The sequence below is a fragment of the Microcaecilia unicolor genome, chromosome 7, assembly GCF_901765095.1.
Source record: "Microcaecilia unicolor chromosome 7, aMicUni1.1, whole genome shotgun sequence".
Lineage (NCBI taxonomy): Eukaryota > Metazoa > Chordata > Amphibia > Gymnophiona > Siphonopidae > Microcaecilia > Microcaecilia unicolor.
The window spans coordinates 178,089,207-178,113,332 of NC_044037.1; the positions used below are offsets into that span (position 1 = coordinate 178,089,207).

The 24,126-nt window shown below is 40.7% G+C and overlaps 1 protein-coding gene across 1 annotated transcript in view; it reads left to right on the top strand.

Annotated features, from left to right (window-relative positions):
- LOC115474517 (aldehyde oxidase 1-like) overlaps positions 1 to 24,126 on the top strand; it is a 221,257-nt gene that overhangs the window by 21,426 nt on the left and 175,705 nt on the right. The window contains exons 3-4 of the mRNA XM_030210007.1: positions 13,121 to 13,217; positions 16,643 to 16,751. Coding sequence (XP_030065867.1) covers positions 13,121 to 13,217; positions 16,643 to 16,751 — 206 coding nt within the window. The remainder of the gene's footprint in view (positions 1 to 13,120; positions 13,218 to 16,642; positions 16,752 to 24,126) is intronic.

The window sequence follows — 24,126 nt, forward strand, 5'->3', positions numbered from 1 at the left end:
TAATGCAGCAGAACATGTTTATCCACTCCTACCCTAGCTGAGATAATATTTAACCTTCTCTCTGATCTCATGTGCACCTTTCTTTAAATTAGACACCTTACATTCTAAATCCTTTTACTCTCTTACCTACCTATATGTTAACGATCTCTCAGACCTCATGTGCAACTTTCTTTAAATAAGTCACTTTATTTTCTAACTCCTCTTACTCTCGTACCTATCTATATGTTCCATCTTTGCTTATACCCTACACTGTCAATTAAAATGTTCTATTACATATTTTGTTGACATTGTAAGTAGTATACTATGCCATAGTTTGTATTGTTATTTGAATATTTTTACTGCTGTAATTGTCTATTGCTCATGTTTGATTTATTCTTACTGTACACCACCTTGAGTGAATTCCTTCACAAAGGCAGTAAATAAATCCTAATAATAATAAATAAGTGTCCCAGGACGTGCTTTATGCTTATGTAATTTCGTGCATTAATTATTGCAATGCATTGTTTGTTGGGTTACCTGATAAGAGTTTAGAAAGACTCCAGCGTGTTCAAAATGCATCTGTTCAACTTTTGAAGAATTTTGGTTTACGAGATCATACCTCACCTGTTATTTATTTTTTGCATTGGTTTCCAATTTAAAAACATTTCACTTTCAAAACACTGGTGTTGGCATTTAAAGTGTTTCATGGCATGGCACCACGATATGTTTCTGATACTCCACCAATTAATACTTCTAAGCGATCATTATGTTTCAGAGAGGCATTTTCTTTTACCTCCTGCCAGATCTTTTCAGTTAGAGTGTGCTCGCTCTCAAGCTTACTCTTATTTCATGACCTGGCAGTTACAGACATAATCAATTTACTATCTTGATTTGTTGCCATCTGCTGCTATTGAGTTATCCATTTAAAGTAAAGCTGCCAACTGGATCCAGATTCACAGGACAGAGTTGATCAAGTCCTGGGTTTTACCTCTTTGCATGCAGGGACTTGTAGTTCTGATTTCTTCATTGCATTACCTATGACAAGCAAGACTACAAGTCCTAGCATGCACTGGAGTAAACCCAGGAATGGATCAACTCTGTCCTGCAAATCCGGATCCAGTTGGCAACCTTAATTTAAAGTTATGTGTTGGCTATTCCACTCAATAGTGACCTTATTGTTGCTTAATAGTTTTGTTGAAAAGTTATAAATGCTTTTACTATTTTATTTCCTTAAGCTCTTTATTTCTTTTAGAGCAGTACAACAATATTTTATTCAGTTGTTAAAAATTAAAACTCATTAAAATGATCCATTGTAACAAACATCATGCCTAATCCACATCATATTGTTTCCAGGATATGGAATATTATAAATAATTATATTACATTGCATTAGTCTCTTATATTCCGCTTATACCTTTAAAATTCAAAACGGATGACAAAAACAAGAGGCAGACCAACCTGCTTATAATCGAACGAGAAAAACGCCCAAGTTCCGACCTAAATCGGGAGATGGGCGTTTTTCTCACAAAAACAAATAAAGCGGTATAATCGAAAGCCGAACTTTGGACACTTTCAACTGCACTCCGTCGCGGATGCGGACAAAGTTGACGGGGGCGTGTCGGAGGCGTGGTGAAGGCGGAACTGGGGCGTGGTTATCACCCGAACAGAGATGGGCGCCTTTCGCCGATAATGGATACGTTTGTAGCTAGAATTTAGGGCACTTTTCCTGGACCCTGTTTTTTCACGAATAAGGCCCCAAAAAGTGCCCTAAATGACCAGATGACCCCCAGAGGGAGTCGGGGATGACCTCCCCTGACTCCCCCAGTGGTCACTAACCCCCTCCCACCACAAAAAAATGATGTTTCACAACTTTTTACTTTCACCCTCAAATGTCATACCCTCCTCCCAAGCAGCAGTATGCAGGTCCCTGGAGCAGTTGTTAGGGGGTGCAGTGGACGTCAGGCAGGTGGACCCAGGCCCATCCCCCCCCTACCTGTTACAATTGTGCTGCTTAATGCTTAGTCGTCCAACCCCCCCAAACTCACTGTACCCACATGTAGGTGCCCCCCTTCACCTCTTAGGGCTATAGTAATGGTGTAGACTTGTGGGCAGTAGGTTTTGAGGGGGATTTGGGGGGCTCAACACCCAAGGGAAGGGTGCTATGCACCTGGGAGCTCTTTTACCTTTTTTTTTGTTTTTGTAAAAGTGCCCCCTAGGGTGCCCGGTTGGTGTCCTGGCATGTGAGGGGGACCAGTGCACTATGAATCCTGGCCCCTCCCACGAACAAATGCCTTGGATTTATTCGTTTTTGAGCTGGGCGATTTCATTTTCCATTATCGCTGAAAAGCAAAAACGCCCAGCTCACACCTTGGCGAATAACACATGGGCGTCTATTTTTTTTTTGAAAATACGGTTCACTCCGCCCCTTCACGGACCCGTTCTCGGAGATAAACGCCCATGGAGATAGGCGTTTCTGGTCGATTATGCCCCTCCAATTGTCCAGCAATTACAGTCATCAATAATAGTTGCATGAGTAAGCATATGACTGATTAGAGTTTATGAGGTAAAGCATATTCTTCAAATATTCTTGTTTTAATAGCTTTCTTAAAAGCTACATAAATTCCAAAGGTCTTATATTAGCAGGAAGTAAATTCCAAGCCTTTGCTGCTTGATAGGAAAATATTTTTACATGTTTATGTTTTAGTTAAGTTATTTTGCATGTCATGGGGCCTTATTCATTTATGCAACTGTAAATATTTGCCATATGTTTTTATTATTTATATTGATATATATTTGTTATTTTATAGCCCCTGATGCAGCCCTTGCGTGGGTGAAGCATGGCCTGTGTCGGGCATTTTTAGGTTGTGTATCTCTAATTAAAGGTTTGGTTTGACTGCTCATCTGATCTGCTTGTCTTTGTTCCACAATATCAGTGATTGTACATCTAAACTTATCCTGTTGGAAATATTTTCTTATCCTCTTCAGTTTGTGCATAGTCCAAAAACAGTTTTTGTTACTAATCAGTTCACTTGTGTTTCCATTATTGAATTACAGTCCAATGTAATCCCTAATATCTTCAATGAAGGCTCTAATTTATACACTTTGTTGTCAATATCAAAAAAGGTTTCCAAATTTGCATTCATTTTAGACCCAACAAGAAGGAATTTAGTTTTATCCCGATGTAGTTTAAGACGAAAGATAGTCATCCATTCTGTGATAAGAGAAATACAGATCGATATCCTTGATTTAACCCCATTAAAATCAGGACTCCCTGGTAACAAGATAGTAATATTGTCAGCATAGATAAAAACTTGAAAACACCGGCTTCTTGTAACTTGGCTTCCAAGGAAAACATAAGAACATTAAACAGGATAGGAGAAAGTGGGGAGCCTTGTGGTACCCTAGAAGTTGCAAACTATTTTTCAACAAACTTCCATCCTTCTTAACTCCTATTTGTGAGAAATCCCTTAAACCAACTAAGTACATTATCAGCTATACCTAAGGGGTCCTTTTACTAAGGGGCACCAGAAAGTGGCCTGTGCTGGTGTAGACGCATGTATTGGACGCGCACAGGTCCATTTTTCAACGCACCTGCAAAAAAGGCCTTTTTTGGGACGAAAATGGATGTGTGGTAAAACAAAAATTGGCGTGCATCCATTTTGGGCCTGAGACCTTACTGCCACCCATTAACTTAGCGGTAGGTTCTCACATGTTAACCGGGCAGTAATCATCAGCGCATGTGCATTGGCAATTACCACCCGGTTAGCGCTGCGCACTGGAAAAGAAAATATATTTTCTGGCGCGCATAGTGGATGCACTTAAAAAATGAAATTACCACCCGGGCCACATGGTAGCTGGACGGTAGTTCCGAATTGGTGCTTGTTGAGCGTACATAGGTGCCTACGCGGCTTAGTAAAAGGGCCCCTTAGTTAGAATCTGAAGCAGTATATTATGATCAGCCAGATCAAAAGCACTGGAATGATCAAACTGCATAACAGCCTGCTTCCCAGTATTCATCAGAGATCTTATATTTTGGATTATGTTAGTAGTATTTTATATTTCTGTTAATTGATCGTGTTTTGTTTTACATTGGTATGTATGTTTTTATGGAAACGGCCTAGTTTATAGGCAGGTTAGAAGTGTTGAAAATAATAAATAAATAAACAAATCATTCATTCATCAGAGCTCCCAATACTGTCTCCATGCTAAAATTTGTCTGAAAGCCTGATTATGAATCATGTAGGATGTCAAACATTTCCAAATGTTCCAGTAGTTGAAGAGCAACCAACCAATCCTTTCATAAGTTTACTAAAAAAGGAATGGAAGCTACAGGTCATACTTGAGGCTTTTGGAGTTTTTTTTTTATTATTAATTAGAGTAAGAATAATTCCCCCTAGTAAAGTGGGGAATCTACCTGTTGACAGAGAAGATCTCAGCCAACCTAATAAAACAATTTTAAAACTTGTGGAAGCATTTTTCATAAGGTAAGTAGGACAGTTGTCTAAACTACAATGTGAATTTGAAAATATTTAAAAATATTTATTCAGTTGATTCCAAAAAATAGTATGGAAGTTTTCCCATATCCTATTCACTGGAACACTAACTTTTATGGAGTTTAACAGGTTTTTGTCTAGCTCAATATCCTTCCTCACAAATTCCACTTGAATGGTAGAAAGCAGACTAGGATGGATGAGTAGCACTATTGACTTTAATATGTGTGTATTGCTTATGATTTTTTTTTTATTGTGTATTTTTTTGATGTGACCTACTTAGATTTTAAATGGGTTAGACATTTTTAAAATCAATCAATAAATCTTTATAACAGACTCTCCTCTTACAAGAAAATATCTAAAGTAAGGCACAAACTTTAGAACAAATATAAAAAAAAAATTATGTACACGAGGGTAAATTCTATATATGATGCAAAAGATAGGTACTGAAAAAAAATAGCACATAGGGGGAGATTCTATATATGGCGCCTAAAAAATCTGCATGGAAAACATTTTCACCTAAGTGTATTCTATAAGCTTTGCCTAGATTTACATGCCTAAAACTATATGTATCCAATGAAAATATGGCATAAATCCTGGTATGTAGATTTAGGCGCTGTCATGAAACTCCTAGCCACCCACCTGGGGTTACCCCATGGCAACTTAGAGAGTCTATCCCCAGCACAGCTCAGGTCTGCCTGCACCTGCTGCTTGTGCTCTACACTGACACCCTCCTCCCACCGACTGGGTCACAACTGCCTCTGGGCAAGTCTCCTGCTCTTCAATTATCCTCAGTGATTTCTAGGTTACTGGAGGCCACACACCCAGTGGTCCCTCAGTTCCCAGAAAGCATTCACAGTCCCAACACACAAACCACCATGATTTGTTGTCAATCCAGACAGGCAAAATGAACAAACAATTGTGTTTATTCTCATAAAAATATTGAACAGTGGGACAAAAATGTGCAAATAGCAAACAGTAACAAGTAACTAAAAATGGATCAATTAGAAAACTAACTAAACATTTATATACTGTCTAAACAGTACCTGTGAAGATCAGGATATATAATTGTTCACAGAGCCTTAGCAAAGAGATCTGTCTCCCTCTTCTTCCAGGCTAAGACTGGAGCAACAGCCAGCAACGACTGCTGAGAAATTCAAACTCCAGGCCAATCAGAGCCCAGTCAACAAGATTTCAAATATATACTGCTTCTTGCTTCCTGTTTGTGTCAAACTAAAGAAAAAACACTCGGTTTTCTGTAACAGCTTACAGCAAAGAAACACCGCCTGCTGGCCAAATAGGAGAAATACACTTCAGAATATAATCAATGCAGGAAAATATCCAATACATTTTACAGGCTTAAAACACTGTTTCTTCACAGGTGCACTGGGTCATATTCTATAACTACATGCACAAATTTTGGAATGCCTATGAAATGCCTATTTCCTCGCCCATAACCACACCCCTTTTTGTCTGCGCATGTTAGAAGTTAGGCGCAGTGCATTACAGAATACACTTAGCAAGTTGTACATGTAAATTCTAATTATTGCCAATTGCTCATTATTTCTTGTTAAGTGCTATTATCAACGCTAATTAGCTTGTTAAGCCAATTAAGTTACACACATTGTTATAGAATCTGCCTGGATTTTGGTGCTGATCTCTAGGCACATTATAAAGAATCCAGGGATTATTGCTATTCTATAAACGGGACTCAAAGTTAGGTACCATTTATAGAATAACTCTTAGAGCGCTTGGATCCATGACTACTTTTAGGTGTGACCATTTACACCAGTTGAACCCTGGTATAAATCCTCACGCCTAAATTAGGCATGGATCCCCCTTATTCTATAACAATGTACATAAATTATAGTAATGCCCCAATCCACCCATGACCTTCCCATAGCCACACTCTTTTTTGATTCATGCGTAAATTTTATGTGGAGATGCACAAATTTATGCACATAGATTTTAATTAATGTCAATTAGCACCAATAATTGTTAGGGTCCAGTTATTTATGCTAATTGGATCATTACTCAATAAAATTGCATGCACAAATTGGGTACACACTCAAATTTGCACGCGTAATTTAAAGCGCCATTTACAGAATCAGGGGGATGATTCCCAGACTACATTTGAAAACCAGTGACGATGAAAGTTTGCAGTGTGAGATTATGGATTCATTATTTAGAAAGCCCTGAAGCAGCCAAAAGCGAAACACAGGCCTCTATTGATGTGATCAATCTGGCAGCATTTCACTAGCATGTTAAGCTATAGATAAGTCACTTAAGTTTAATTTAATTTGCATTGCACAGAGCTTGGACAGACATCAAGGAAGTTTTTTATGCCAATGAGGTAGTTGCCTTTAAGTACATAAGTACCGCCATACTGGGAAAAGACCAAGGGTCCATCAAGCCCAGCATCCTGTCTCCGACTGCGGCCAATCCAGGCTTCAAGAACCCGGCACCCCCCTCCCCCCCAAAAAAATTAATAATGTTCAATGGACTTTTCCCTCAGGAATTAGTCCAAACCCCCTTTAAATTCCGTAAGGCCAGCTGCTGTCACTATATTCTCCGGCAACGAGTTCCAGAGTCTAACTACACGCTGAGTAAAGAAAAACTTTCTCCTATTTGTTTTAAATCTATCATATTCTAGCTTCATTTTGTGTCCCCTGGTTTTGTTGTTGTTTGAAAGTGTAAACAAACGCTTCACATCTGTCCGCTCTACTCCGCTCATTATCTTGTAGACTTCTATCATATCACCCCTCAGCCGCCTTTTCTCCAAGCTGAAGAGCCCTAACCTTCTCAGCCTTTCCTCATAGGGAAGTCATTCCATTCCCTTTATCATTTTTGTCGCCCTTCTCTGCACCTTTTCTTTTTTTTTTTTTTATTCTTTATTTATTAATTTTAACATTCATAATATATACTTATGAGTGAAAATACACCAAAAGAAAAGTCATCATTCAATATACACATATAATCGACCTCAAGGGTACTCAACTATCGCCCACAAATTTAAGTAATTGATCCAAGAAAAAGGAAATATCTATACTTAAATCTTAAGCAATTTCACAAAAGTGGAAACAAAAAAAAAAGCAGCTTAATTCCTGAGTGGTCTACTCAAATCTGCCATACAGTGTTACATATGAGACTAAACCTGTACTCTAACCTCTTCTCTGCTTATTATAAAGTCCTCTAGCTGTTTTGGTTCAAAAATTGATATTGTTTTAGTTGAAATTTTATTCTACATATACATGGGAATCTGAGAAGAAATTCTGCCCCAATTGCTATTACCCTAGGGCGTAACAATAAGAACATCTTACGTCTCCTCTGAGTTTCCCTAGATAAGTCAGGAAATGCTCTAACTTTTGAACCCAAAAACAGCGAATCCAAATGTCTCAAAGAAAGTTTAAGCACAGCGTCTCTATCTATTTCCAACGCAAATGTGACCAACAAAGTGGTCCTTTGGGTTATGACCTCAAGAGAGGACTCAAGGAATGCTGTGAGATTCATTGCATCTTGCCTCTGTAAATTTTCTGGGATATTCCCATCCACTTGTATATAATAAGCTCGGGTTATAGGTGGCAATGAATTCTCAGGCATTCCCAAAGTTTCTATTAAATATTTTCTAACCATTTGGATTGGAAGTATCAAAGGGGATCTAGGAAAATTTATGAAATGTAAAGTCAATCTGTTAGAATAATTTTCCAGATACTCCAGGCGTCTTAAAGTGAAGTTTTTGTCCTTAATTAAAGTTTGTTCCACCAGTGCAAGTTTTTCAGTTTTTTCTGACAGTTTCTTAACCTCCGAAGCCTGGAGTTCACAAGTTTGTATTTGATTTAACGCAGTCTCCGAAAGTGCTTTAATTGTCTCCATATTTTTCAAAACTAAAGCTTGTAATGCAGATTGGGTCGTAGAGGTTAAGTCCCATAGTGACTCCAAAGTCACTACGGCAGGTTTCACTACCGTTCCCACTAAAAACTCCAGAAGAGGGGCCTTGGAGGCTTGCTCCAGGATACTCACTGTTTTAGAAACAACGTGAGTAGGTGATAATTCCGGTCCCTCCTGCTTGTCGGCTCCAGATGTCCTCTCGTGCTGGCTCCCTCCCTGTTCGCCATGTACTCCTCCCGGGATTGTGGCAACAGGGCTCGCAGTTAGAGCTTCTCTTCCAGGTTGTGGAGGTGCCGCACGTTCAACGGGGCTCAGGGAAGCCCCGTCTCCACTGCCGTCTAGTGTCAAAGCATCAGCTCCGGCTGAAGGAGTAGACGCCAACTCAGGAAAGGAGAAAACTCGGAATTGCTCCAGCGTCTTCTGGAGTAGCTGGGGCGTTCCGCCCGGGACATGGGGAGTCTCCCAGACTTTGCCTCTCCTCTTGCCCATCGATTGACAGGTAAGACGCTCTCACAAAAGTCAGCTGCTGCAAACTCCGAGCGTGTCCGATTAAGCTGCTCAAACCGTCGCCATCTTGGATCTTAAACTCACCTTTCCTCTGCACCTTTTCTAATTCCACTATATCTTTTTTGAGATGCAGCGACCAGAATTGGACACAATACTTGAGGTGCGGTCGCACCATGGAGCGATACAATGGCATTATAACATCCTCGTGTTTGTTTTCCATCCCTTTCCTAATAATACTCAACATTCTGTGCGCTTTCTTAGCAGCAACAGCACACTGAGCAGAAGTTTTTTACGTCTTATCCACGATGACTCCCAGATTCCTTTCTAGGTCCGTGACTCCTAATGCGGAACCTTGCATGATATAGCTATAATTCGGGTTCCTCTTACCCATTTGCACTTATCAACATTGAACTTCATCTGCCACTTGCACGCCCAATCCCCCAGTCTCGCGAGGTCCTCCTGTAATCTTTCACACTCCTCCTGCGACTTGACGACCCTGAATAATTTTGTGTCATCTACGAATTTAATTACCTCACTAGTTACTCCCATCTCTAGGTCATTTATAAATATGTTAAAAAGCAGCAGTTTGAATGACGGTGATCCATCATTATAGACCGGTGAGCCTGACATCAGTGCCGGGCAAAAAGGTAGAGACTATTATAAAGAACAAAATTACAGACAATATACATAAGCTTACATTAATGAGACAAAGCCAACATGAATTTAGTCAAGGGAAATCTTGCCTCACCAGTCTAATACATTTCTTTGAAGGAGTGAAAAAACATATGGATAAAGGTGAGCCGGTCAATATTGTGCATCAGATTTTCAAAAGGCATTTGACAAAGTACCTCATGAAAGACTCCTGAGGAAATCAGAAAGTCATGGGATAAGAGTTAATGTCCTACTGTGGATTAAAAACTGGTTAAAAGATAGAAAGAGTAGGTAAATGGTCAGTATTCTCAATGTAGAAGAGTAGATAATGGGGTTCCCCAGGGGTCCGTACTGGGACCGCTGCTTTTTAACATATATATAAATGATCTAGAGATGGGAATAACTTTATTTATTTATTTATTTGTTACATTTGTATCCCACATTTTCCCACCTATTTGCAGGCTCAATGTGGCTTACAATAGTACCGTAGAGGCGTTCGCCGATTCCAATAGTGAGATAGTTAAATTTGCTGATGACACAAAGTTATTCAAAGTTGTGAAATTGCAAGAGGATTGTGAAAAATTGCATGAGAACCTTTCGAGACTGGGCATCCAAATTGCAGATGATATTTAATGTGAGCAAGTGCAAAGTGCTGCATGTGGGAAAGAGGAATCCAAACTATAGTTATCAGATGCAAGGTTCCACATTAGGAGATACCACCCAGGAAAAGGATCTAGGTGTCCTCGTTGATGATACATTGAAACTTTCTGCTCAATGTTCAGCGGTGGCTAAGAAACCAAATGGAATGTTAGGAATTATTAGGAAAGAAATGGACAACAAAAATGAGAGTGTTATAATGCATTTGTATCACTCCATGGTGCAACCACACCTCAAATATTGTGTGCAATTCTAGTCACTACATCTCAAAAAAGATACAGCAGAATTAGCAGCAAAAATGATAAAGGGAATGGGACGACTTCCCTATGAGGAAAGCCTAAAGTGGCTAGGGCTCTTCAGCTTGGAGAAGAGATGGCTGAGGGCAGATATGAGAGAAGTCTATAAAATACTGAGTGGAATGGGCAGGGTAGATGTGAATCGCTGGTTTACTCGTTCCAAAGATACTAGAACTAGGGAGCACGCAATGAAGTTACTAAATAGTAAATTTAAAACAAACCGGAGAACATATTTCTTCACTCATTGTGTAATTAAACTCTGGAATTTGTTGCCAGAGAATGTAGTAAAAAGCACTTAGCTTAGCAGCTTAAAAAAAAGGTTTGGATAGTTTCCTAAATTATTGGCTGAATTTATCAAATTTCTTGCTACAAAATTATAAAAAACATCTCTTGCTAAAGACTGCCTGGAGGACAGTAAAATAAGATACAATTCAGAGGTCCTGATAAAGTATTGTCAGTAATTCTACATGCTAATATTTCTAAAAACAGTGAAGTTAATGATGCAAGTGAGTCTACAACAAAAGAACTTTTCTATAGTAAACCCATTCCCCCTCTTTTTTTTTCCTTCCAAGGTAGTGATAATATCTTATAAGCTGAGGGAGAAAGTTTTTTAATTATGGGATCATCCTCAATCTTTACCCATGTTTCTGTTAAAAATAGGAATCCAGGTTGGTTTTCAATTAACCAGACATATGAGGAGATACTTGCTGACCTGAACATGTATACCCTGGAGGAAAGGAGAAACAGGGGTGATATGATACAGACGTTCAAATATTTGAAAGGTATTAATCCGCAAACGAACCTTTTCCGGAGATGGGAAGGCGGTAGAACTAGAGGACATGAAATGAGATTGAAGGGGGGCAGGCTCAAGAAAAATGTCAGGAAGTACTTTTTCACAGAGAGAGTGGTGGATGCTTGGAATGCCCTCCCGTGGGAGGTGGTGGAGATGAAAATGGTAACGGAATTCAAACATGTGTGGGATAAACATAAAGGAATTCAGTTCAGAAGGAAGGAATCCTCAGAAGATTAGCGGAGATTGGGTGGCGGAGCCTGTGGTGGGAGGCGGGGCTGGTGGTTGGGAGGCAGGTCTAGTGCTGGGCAGACTTCTACGGTCTGTGTCCTGAAAATGACAGATACAAATCAAGGAAAGGTCTACACAAAAAGTAGCACTTATGAGTTTATCTTGTTGGGCAGACTGGATGGACTGTGCAGGTCTTTTTCTGCTGTCATCTACTATGTATGTTACATTCTCTAATGATCTCAACTTTAATCCCTACTGATCTAATGTTGAACTCCTTAGGGCTGTATCAGGTTCTGTAGCTATAAGTTTATTAGCCTCAGTCTTTTTCCTTAGCTGAATCTGATTAGCAAATAATTCTGTAAAGAATGGACAATAAATCATGAAATCTGGCAAGCTGGATGATAGCTTGAATGAATTAACCCCTCCCCCACCCCCACCCCCATTGATTTACTATTGGAGGCCCAGGCTGCAAAATGTTAAGTGCTCCATTCCAAAATCTTCCTCTGGCTCTCACCTCAGCAGCTTGGCTTAGACAGAGACAGGGAAACAATGACGCAGGCAAGTATCCTACAAACATATACCCACACATTGTCCCCAGATGCCCCACCATCCTTTACCGTGTCCTTCCGTATGAATACCCTTTCCTCCCCACCCTTTCACATACACACCTACACACACATACATCTCCCTCACCCCAATACACATCCCCTATACACACAGGGAGAGTGGGAGGGGGAGAGATTAATGACCAGCATTTCTAGCACATAAACTGCTGGCATGAACCCACATTTCATTCTGTAAATAATCTAAATATCTGTTCTGATCAAATTCTAATGTTTTAGTCATAAAGCTTAGTTATTAAGCAGCCCAGATTCCTTCATCTGATAACAGAATTCACTTGTAAAATTAGTTAATATAAATGAATTTCTCAAGTGCATTATCAAAGAAACTGATGGTTAGAATAGCATGTAATTCAAGAACCTTCCAGCCCCTTTTACCAATTCCTAAAGCCACGACTCTGAATAATTTCCCCACTTGTTACTCCAAAGATTAATGTATAACATATTGCTAATATGAAAAGGACCATTTCTTCTTTACCTATGCCATGCAAATTCTGACATTATAGATAAGGTCAGCCAGCAGTCAGAAGTGAGGAAACCAAAGCAAATCCAGGCAATCAGGTTTTGAATGCTTCAAAAATGATGTAAACCAATCGTCGAAAGGCTCAACATGGCTGTGTTTCAGCAGACATGCCTTCATCAGGAGCCTTATCTTATTTACCACAGAAACAAACGTGTAATAATGAAAATGATGATTGGTACAAATATAGCACACATTAGACTCAGATATGTCAAGCAGTAACTCTCAGCATCGGGCTCACAGCATTTCTCATCCAAAAAGGTGAAATTAAAAGCCAGGAGTGGTGATTAGACTGTGAGGAAGTCATGGCTGAAAAATGCATTGAGTATGTGAGCCATGAAGATGCTGGTTTTCTCCCTTTTAGTGTGCTGTTTTTGAGCTAGTATTCTCTGCAAGTTCTGAGTTCTCTGCATTGCCATTTACTTTTGGAAAAAAAAAATCTTTCTTTTAACTGAAGGCCTGGTTGTTTTCTTTAACTGATGCTCCTGCAGTCCGTCTCACAGGGACAAAGTATGGTTGTGGAGGAGGAGGCTGTGGCGCCTGCACTGTTATGGTCTCAAGATTTGAACCTGTCTCCAAGAAGATACTGTATCCTTACAGAATACTTTAGAAAAGTGTAGGGCCTATTTACTAAGCAGTGCTATTAACACAGCAGTTAGCCTGCAGTAATTTCTGTATTAACAGCTAATGTGGAAAGAGGCCTTGAATGAGCAGAGACTGTGCCTTAAAGTTAATGTCAAGGTAGTTACCATGCATTAACTATTAACATGGCAGATAACGTGGTGCAGTCAATACCACTTCAGCAGGAGTAACTAACTGCATTGTGGTATCTGTAATGTATTTAATATATATTAAATTTTTTTTGCTGCTCTAGCTGAGTGGGAAACTGCTAGGAACACACCTACAACAGCTTGGTAACTGCAAATCCTTACTTCAAGTTAGTAAACAGGCTTTTATTGAGCCAGTATTCAGTGGGAGTTATGTGTTTCCCAGTGGGTGGACCAATACAGAATCATTGTGCTCTTTTTGTTTTATTTTCCATTCCTTTCCTTATGTAGCACTCCCTTGAGAGCACCTCTGGGTCCAGGGCCAAACTGGCTGGGGTCTCCCATGGGCAGATTCCATCTGTCCCTTACCCTGGGATTCTATATACGGTGCCTTAATTTCCATGTGGAAATGAAGCATATTCTATAACAATGCACGTAACTTAATTGGTTAACTAGCTAATTAGCGCTGTTAATTGAATGTTAACAAGCAATTATCAGCACTAATTGGCATTAGGATTTACACACATAACTCACTAAGCATATTCTGTAATGTGGTGCCCCTAAATTCTAAGTCATATAGTTGAAAAGGGGACATAGCCTTGGGTGGGGTGTGGGCGTTTCTAAAATCTATGCGCGTTGTTATAGAATACACTCGCTCTGTGCCTAATTTAGGTGTTGGGATTTACGCCAAGTAAAAAGTTTCCAGTTTATTATAGACTTTCTCTCCTGCCATCTGGGTGCCATACAATCTAAAAGAAATAGACAAGAGAAAACATAAACCACAAACATGAGTACAAATGTTATGAGGGGAGAACTACAATATCAATAGGAAAGAGGGGGGAATAGACAAAAAAACAATAGGGTGGCTGCAACTACATTTGGTCATGTGGAGAGGTGGTTGGTGTTATTCTATATACCGTGTAGAAATGTAAGCCTATTCTATATGTCATGGAACACCTAGCACCCGCCCGGGGTTAACCCTGTGGCCACCTGGAGGATCTGTCCCCAGCACTGCCCAGACCCGCCTGCACCTGGGCAGGTGCTCTATACTAGCACCCACCTCCCACTGACTAGGTCTCACTTGCCTCTGGGCAAGTCTCCCACTCTCTGGGGAGTTTTAGGAAATTAACTGCTCACAAGTCTTGAACAGGGTCTCAGGACAGAGATGTTTCTCCTCTGTACTCCCAAGCTGAGACTAAAGAAAATCCAGTACCTCCTGGCTAGATTTGAACTCCAGGCAATCAGAGCCCAGGGTACCAGTTTTGAAAGTATCTGGCCAATGGTACTGCAGATTGCCTTCCACAAAGCTTAATCTGGAAAAGAAAAAGTCTTTAAAACATAAAACACAAAACAAACTCCATTTGCTGGCCAATTAGGACAAATACACTTCATGAAGTAATAAATACAGTTCACAGGCTTAGAAACCCATTGTTTCATCACACCTCCCTGCTGGTTGGTCTCAACAGTCCAGTGTCAGGGTGGTTCTGGCTCTTCCTTCCTGGAGAGGCCATCAGCATTGCCATGTTCACTGCTTTTTCTGTGCTATATGGTGAAGTTATACATCTGCAGAGAAAGACTCTACCGGAGTAGCTTCCCATTCTCTCCTGAAACTCTTTTAAGCCAGACCAATGGATTGTGACTGTGATGACAGTAGAGTCTCATCCATACAGGTATGGTTAGGGTTTCTTAAGGGCATACACTAAGGCCAAACATTCTTTCTCAATAGTGGCATATGCTACCTCTCTGTCTAGGAGCTTGCTACTCAGGTAGACTATAGGGTGCTCCTCCCCTCTGCTATTCACTTGACTGAGTACAGCCCAAGTTCCACAGGTTGAGGCACCAGTCTGTACCACAAATCTTGGATGTCCGCTTCACATTCTGGCAACCAGGTAATGATTCAGGGCAGTCTCTTTTTAGTCAGGTCATTCAGGGGCTTGGCTATGGTGCTGCAATGAAGCACAAACTTCCTGTATTACCCTGCTTCTCCTAAGGAAGACCAATACTTGCTTTTTGGTTTGGGAAGTGGGCCAATTCTGTATAGCTTCCACCTTAGCTAGCTCAGGGTTTAGCTGTCCACCTCCCACTCTGTGTCCTAAGTATTGCACTTCTGCTATCCCCATCTGACATTTGCTGGACTTGATGGTCAGGTGGGCCGCCCTGATTCTGTCTAATACCCACTTAAGTGGATCAGGTGGTCATCCCAAGTCTGACTGTACATAGCAATGTCATCAAGATAAGCCCTAGCATGCTCCTGGAGTCTACCTAACATGCGATTCACCAAGCATTGAAATGTACTAGGGGCATTTTTCATTCCAAAATGCATCACAGTAAATTCATATAGACCAAAATGGGGTAATAAATGCTGGTTATTCCTGAGCAGCAGCTGTTAGGGGAATCTGCCAGTACTCTTGGCTAAGGTCCATTGTAGTCAGGTACTGGGCTCCTGCTAAGTGATCCAGCAACTCGTCCATCCGGGGCATCAGATAGGCATCAGATACAGTACATTCATTAAGCCTCCTGTAATCCACACAGAAGCAGGTTGGGCCATCTATCTTAGGAACAAGAACTACAGGAGAAGCCCAGGGTCTATGAGACTTCTTTATGACACCTAGGGATAGCATCTCATCAATCTCCTGTTTCATCTGCTTCTCCATCTCAGCAGATATTTGATAGGCACTCTGCTTCAGTGGTTTATGTTTAACGGTGTCTGCATTGTGATTAGCCAAATGAGTAATTCCTGGTTTAGTAGAAAACACATCAATATGCATTTGCAATACTGCTTCCAGCTGCTGTTCCTGAGTGGGGGTTAACTGCTCTCTCACTACCACTTGTTGTGTAGATCCCTCTGGTAATGTCTCTGCCAGAAGGTCAGTTATGGATTCACTATCCTGACACTCTTCTGGTGGGCTGCACACAGATAGCACCATAGCTGTGCGCTCTGCATATGCCTTTAACATATTAACATGAAAAGTACACTGCTTTCTGTCTTGGCAGTCCATAGATATAACATAATTTGAATCATTTAGGTTCCTTGTAAGGTCCCGTCCAATTAGCTTGGTTTATTCTGATGTACTGGGACTAAGACAAGTGCCTGCTGGCCCTTATAAAACTCTCTATTTTAGGCCTTTCACATTGAATTGGTGCAAAGTTCATGGGGAAAATGTACCTGATGGCTTTGCCTATATCCATATAACAGGAAATGATTCCAATGTTCTAATGTCACTGATTCTACTTTACAATGTGAAGTCATTACACTGTCAATGCCTGTCTGCTCCCCATCTGCTCACTGTACGGTGCTGCCGTCACCACCGTGGAAGGAATCGGAAGCACAAAAACCAGGATCCACCCTGTTCAGGTAAAAACATGTTACAGTAACTAAACATGGGTTGTCTTTGATCTCTTTATATACAGTAAGAATTTTCAGAGTGCACGGGTCACCTGATCAGTTGTATTTGTTGCTTGAATTGATAGCTGTAATCACTCAAGAAGAAAGTGAACTAGTGGTTAGAGCAATCAACTGAGATCAAGGAAAGCAGAGTTTAAATCACTTTCCAGCCTTTAACACTTTTTAGGACCTTGGGTGACTTACTAGCACCAATTCCCTTAGGTTATCCACTTGCATTGTAATCTCTTTGAGGCAAGAACAGTTCTCTGGGTTGCTACAATAAGCATGGTCTAGAGAAGAAGTTACTGAGTATATTTTCCTGGAAGGGAGAAAAAAACTTTTCACATTTTTCACCTTCAAAGGCAATGTTGCTGGCAAAAAAAAAGTTGTTGACACTTCATTCTGACACCTATGCTTACAAAGGTGCGCTATAGGCGTGTTAGTGTTTTTAACGCCTATAGGAATGTATTGGCACATTAGAGTTTAACATGCCTTAACTTTAAAGGCATGTTAAAAACGCTAGCATGCCTTAGTAAACATACCCCTGAATCAGTGATTCCTAGGGTACATTCAGCCTTCTTGCATTTTAAAGTTGGAAGGAATTCCTCCGTCTCAGGATGTGTGAACTGTGAAGCATGGAAGCTCTGTAACCCAAATAATATAAGTAAAAATGTTCTTATAAAGCTAAGAGGGCTGCAAGAGAATCATTCCATATGGCAATATTTAAAAGCAAAAATGGTCCATCTGGTCTGACTGTTTGAGGTTTGCCCATTGTGGTAGATGCATATATAAATTTTCATATGCAACTCAACACCAACTTCTCCTCCCCCCCCCCCCCCCCCCCCCCCCACCATGTTTTTTACCTGACCTCCAATCATTTCCCTCTGTATCACTATTACCTTTCATGTCTGTCCCAAGCATGCCCATGATCTTCCACGGTGAAGGCCATCTCTTGTATTAGTCCACAAAAAAAAAAAAAAAAAATCCCCTGATATTTAGCTTGCAGCAGTGTTTTATACCCAGATAATCTTTGCCAGACTAATGCAGGCTGTGATGCCTTAACATAGCATTATTTAGGTTACCCCACAGTACATAATAATGAGATGCAAAACATACAAATGAATGTAAAGCAGCGTTCACTATGTAAATACTATATCACAACTTGGGGTGAACATCGGGTGCACATCACAAGCCGCATTATAACCAGTAAAATAACCCAGAAAAAAAGGGGCTCCTAAGCTACATCTTAAAGGGACTAGCAAAATGTTTAAAAAGCTGGGCAGAATGCTCCCAAGCACAACCCTCTCATGCAGCCACCCCACATCAGCCCCCCGTAGTGCCCTCCCAACGGGAAGCCCCCCCAACCTGAAGAGTCCCCCTTAGTGTTGACCTACCCACCCCAAAGTAGCTTCACCAGAGCCTACATTTGAAAATCTGTGATACCTTGTTGCTCCTTCTTGTCTGACGTTGGGATCCAAAATGGTGTCAACGACCTCTAGAGTATAGGAGCCAACTTTTCAAAATTATGTCAATATTGGGGGTGCTCAAGCACCCACAGCACCCACAGAGTTGGCTCCTATGCTCTAGAGGTAATCTCATGGTACTACTACTGGAGTCATGTTTCCTGAAAGTGCACACATGCTTGCACTAATTTGCACATGTGTCATAGTTCACTCATGTGCAATGGTTCGCTCATCCACACACTATTCAAAAACAGGGAACACTCTTTGCAAATATTGCGCACTATTATCAGCAAATGAAAAAACACAAATCCCCAGTTTTTATACAGGTCACCCAAATTTGGGCACAGAGCCCAGATCAATGAGTAATCTAATTAGTTAATGAGCCATTAACAATCAATAATTGGTATTAATTGGCATTTATTTGGGTTTGTATGCAGATCTGCCTGTGCCCTATTCTATAAAGCTTGTGCCTAAATTTTAAGTTATACGACTCAAAGGGGGCGTGGTCATGGGAGGGGTCAGGGGTGGGTCAGGGGCATTCCACCAGGTTTCAGCAGGTGTAAGTGCCACACCCATGCAGAGTACTCTTCGTAGAATACTGGTTTAGCATGGATCTTCCTGGCATCTAACTTCGGGTGCCATTTAGAAATTCTTCACAAAATGTTTTTTTCTGCTCATTTTAATTTGTTAGCAACATGCAGTGACATAGGATATATCATTTGACATTTCCTATGTCATTACAAACGACAGTCGATCTCTATTCTCTTCTTTCTGAGATACAGTTTTTAAACTTGACAAGCAATAATGAGCCCTAATTAGCAATAATTACAATTTATGCATGGAAATCGCTAAGCATAGTCTATAAAGAACTGCGCCTAAATTGCAAAGCGCGTAGTTCATAATTAACGTGTGTAGCTTAAAAGGGGCATGTTTATGGGCATTCCAAATTTTCTGAGCGTAATTACAGAAAATGGGTCAGTGTGCCTAAATCTACTTGCAGGGACTTACACCAGGTTTTTACTGGCGTAAATGGACGCGCATAGATTTAGGTGCTACGACATCGACTAAGCATATTCTATACACCATGGCTAAATTTTATAGAATATGCTTATTTCCGCGTTGATTTTTTAGGCGACATATATAGAATCTGGCTGGCTATCTTCCGCTGAATATCACTGGATAGCTGGCTAAGTACCATTTAACCGACCAGATGCCGTTCCTGACTGGTTAAATGGTTTTGAATATCGGCCGGGTTGTGAATATTTGTTATATTACTTAGTTTCACAGCTTTGTATTGTAGTTGCTGATGTTCTATATGTTCATTGAAAAAATTAATTCTTTGAATACCATACTTGAATTTGTTGTAGAAATGCAGTGTGGTGGGCCCGGATGGGATCAAAGAAGTGGAGCCTTGGATCGGAGGAAGCAAAAGCTCCACTTCTTTGTTCCCATCTGGGCCCACTCTTTGATTTGCATTGCTGTTTCCCTCTGATCTGCTCTTGCTTCATACTTGAATTTGTTGTCTGATAAGGCATTTAACCAGTCTGATTTGTTCTTTCTGTTTCCCTTAGTAAGAATTTGCTGTTGTTGACCTCAAATGAAATCAGAAATCTGTACCATGCTAACAAACTGCCATCCTATTTAGCTCTAGGTTCTCATGCAGTGGTGTTATTCCTTCAGGAGCTTGGTTGGAAAGAATAGTCTAAAGCCCAAGATCCTGAAGGCTTACAGATCAATATTCAACTACTGCAGTTAGCAATTTTAGTAAACACTGCAACAGCAGTTTAAAAAACACAGAGATTCAACAGCAGGGCTGAATTTCCAGGTAGAGTGGTCAGCACTGGAGATGTCTGGAGGGTGATGATACTGAGTCTGCTTTCAGAATAACTAACCGTATAATGTTAAGACAGCTTTTTTGCAGGCGCGCTGAAAAATGGACCTGCACACGTCTAATACACGTGTCTACTACAGCGCAGGCCATTTTTCGGCACATCTTAGTAAAAGGACTCCTCAGACTGGGCCTTCATTGCAAGGACCACATACTATTTGCAAAGAGGATACACTGTTGTGGAAAGAGTGTGCACTCTTTCCTGATACTGCACACATGTGTGCACTGATTTGTATATGTCCGCACAATTTGCAAAAAGAGCGCACACTTTCTGAACTCTTTCCGAAATGGTACACTTTCTTTGCAAATAGTGCCACTATTATTGGCAAATAAAACACACAACATATGTTCTTTTCTGCTTATTTTTGTTTAACACATCCTACAACATGGAATAGGTAATTGACGTTTCCTCTTTCATTGCAAATGACAGTCCATTCCTTCAAAATGCTCAAAATTAAGATTCTCCAGACACCTATACACATAGCCGCCGAGAGGGGGGGCAGGGGGGACAAAATTACCCAGGCCTCCAAGGGGGGCCCGGTGCTGCAGTCCCACCCAGTCTCCGTCGTTGACCGTCTGCCACCAGGCCGAGCCCCCTGCATTGAAATCACAGCACCTCTCACCTCCGTGTGAAAGCGCTGCAGGCAACAGGGCAGCAGATCACCTCCATTCGGCCCTCCTTCCCTCCCTGTGTCCCGCCCTCATCTGACGTAACTTCCACGAGGGCGGGAAACAAGGAGGGAAGGAGGGCCGAAGGGAGGCGATCTGCTGTCCTGCTGCCTGCAGCGCTTTCACACGGAGGTGAGAGGTGCTGTGATTTCAATGCAGGGGGCCTGGCCTGGTGGCAGACAGAGGGGGGTGGGTGGAGCAGTGGCGGCGACGGTGACCTCGGGGGGGGAGGTGGAGGGAGGAGCGGCAGCAACCTCGGGGTGGCGGGGGCGGGGCCCTGGGGGCGGCCTTGCCCCGAGCCCAGCCCAGTCTCTCGGCGGCCCTGCCTATACAGCGGCATAATGATATTCTCAGTTTTGTTCTCATCACTCTTTGAATAATCATTAATATTCTATTTGTTATTTTTAGCAGCTGTGGCACACTGGGCAAATAATGGAACATATTATCCACAATAATGCTAAGATCTTTTTCTTAGATTGTGACTCTGAATTCAGAACCTATCATTTTGTACCTGTAGTTGGGATTACTCTTCCCTATGTGCTTCATTGTGGAGTTTTCCATATAAAATTTCACCTGCCGTTTAGATATGTAGGGGCTCATTTTTCCAAAGCACTTAGACTTACATTGCTCTGAAAAAGTGTCTTGTGCCTTAAAATCAACAAAGTGGCATGGTAGGCAACCTCCTCAATCACTGCACACAGATCACAAGCAGGTAATTTTTAAATATCTGAATATAAACTTATCTTAAGAGTTCTCCTATTAGATGAAGGCTGCTACTTTCTACTGCCAATAAAGTTCAAAGATGTTGTTGATTTGACATGTATAATTTCTTTTTCCAAATACTTCTCACTACATTTCTACGATTTTGTAGCATGCAAAATCTTCAGTGTCCACAAAATTATTAGCTCCCATAAGCATTTTAGGCCCCAACACAGACCTGTTTCACTGATCTCGCAGCTTCATCAGGGAGAATGGTTGTTCTGCAAAAAAAAATGTTTATTTTTTATTTCACTACTTTTTAAATACACTTTTTACACCCTTATTTACCCTTTCTTTTAACATCAAAAAACACTAAACTCACAACTCTTGCAGCAGACATCAGGCTTGGTATGTTCCTAGTGTGTTCTAATTCAATGTTTTCAATCGCCAAAAGACACCAACAATGGGTTTATAGCATATTTATATCATTACTCCATATTATTGTATTGGACAATGGTATAGCAAATCAGAGACCTGATATACAACATTTCTTATCACCCCAAAGGCTAAAAACATTTTGTGATTTTCAAACATATTGACAATTTTTTAATCACCAGTCATAAAACCACCGTATCCCATTTCTTTGTTCAAACCATTAGGGCTAACTGTATTCTATTCGAATATGAACCATAGTTCCTTCTGTAGCAATACACATGATATTTCTCCTCCCCTTAGCAATGTGACTAATTCCAAACTACAAAATATAAATCGTCTGTCCAATGTTTCATTCCAAGGTGACACCAATGGTGCCATTTTCTAAAGAAGGTACACTAGTTCATATTCAAATGGGCAGACAGAAAAGAGAGAAAGAGGAAATGTGTCAGATAAAGATGAAGTTACGGAATGGAAGAAGACAGGGTAAAACTGACGAAATGACAAATCAACAGCAGTTGCTGAAAAGAGAGCAGAAGACAGTAAAGCAGAAAAGAGAAACTAGGATCAACCTGCTTGGAAAAATAAATGCCTAGACAACTAAGGTAGAAAGTATTTTATTTTGAATGTATTAGGTGGCATATGTTAGCTTTAGGAAATGTGCATTGTGGATGTCTTTATATTTTGTTTAGTACAAAAGGAAATGCATTTTTATTTTTATTTCTCCCATGTTGTGCTGTATACTGAGTTTGACATATTGGGGTTCCCAGTTAAACTTTTATCTTCATATTTCTATTTCTAATTTGTGATCCTTTGCTCTGTATTTGGTGAGGGTCTGTCTATGTTTTACGTGTGATTGAGGTGTGGTATTATGTTTGTATATAGTTTCTCTAAAGAACTCAGTAACAACCTTACTTGCTATTTGAATCATAGGAATTAGTGCCACTGTTGTATGGTAGGTTTGCTATATGTTGCTTGAGTTAGGGTTTTTTTTTTTCAGGTTTTGCATTATTTTACAATGTGTCTGGTAGTGGAGAGATTGATGTTGCTATTACTCAGATAACATGAGAATATTTTGTATGGTCATTTCCATGGATAAATGTGCTAGTTCTGACCTGTACCTGTTGTTGTGGAGAGGTAGGTTTTTGTGATACAGTGCATGTTTGCATTCAGTTTATAAGAACTGTCAAAATGTGTCAGACCAAAGGTCCATGAGGCAATATATACAGTGTGTCACATATGTAAGCATCATCTGTCAAAGAAAACAAATACACAGGTGATTCTCAAGATCCAGCATGGAATAGAAAAAAGATGCCTATTTTAAATAATGTGGTGAATAAATTATTTTTCTAAACATTGATTAGCATAATCTGTCAGGCATTTCCTGACTGGAAAAGTTGAGAACCACTGGTCTACAGGGTAGCAAAAGAGAACATAGTGGGATGGTGCTGGAGCATCTCCTAGTACCCCAATCTTATCACCAACAAGTGCTCCAGGAGGCTCATAGCCACTTGCTAGGGGGCCATTTGAGAGTGGAAAGATCTGTGATGCACAAGTTTGAAGTAAAATTTAGTTGGAGTAAGACTCTAGGAGTAATTCTATAAGAACTGCCTAATTTTTAACACCAGAGAGATAAGATCAATTGGCCTTTCAATCACTGGGGCAAATCTTTGGTCCAAATGAGTTGTTAGCTGACACATGGAGCGGGTATAAAAGCATTGTCTAGATTTTTTAAATATATGTATGTAAAGTGTATGTAAATTTGGAAATATATGCATACATACTGGCCTACCCACAATATGCTTCTTTCCTAACTGTGGGGTCCTTTTACTAAGGTGTGCTGAAAAATGGCCTGCGGTAGTGTAGACCATAGGTGCCCGGTATAAGAGGCTTGGAGAGGCTAAGCCTCCCCTGCTGTGCTCTGAGGGGTTTAAATTGTTGATTTACCTCCATCCTCACAGCAGGAGCTGCAGTGAAAGCCCTCTAGCCTTGTGTAACCAGTTGTAGAAATTGGTTTATGGTTTAATTTGTTTACTTTACTGCTGGGAGAGGAGGGGGGGGGGGGTTGGCTGGAGGTGTCCTGGGGTGCCAGGGAGCTATTTAAGGAGGATGACTTCCTGACCTGCACTGAGGACAGATAGCAGCAGAATCGGATACTGGACCAGCATGATCAGAAAAAGTCATTAAACAACAA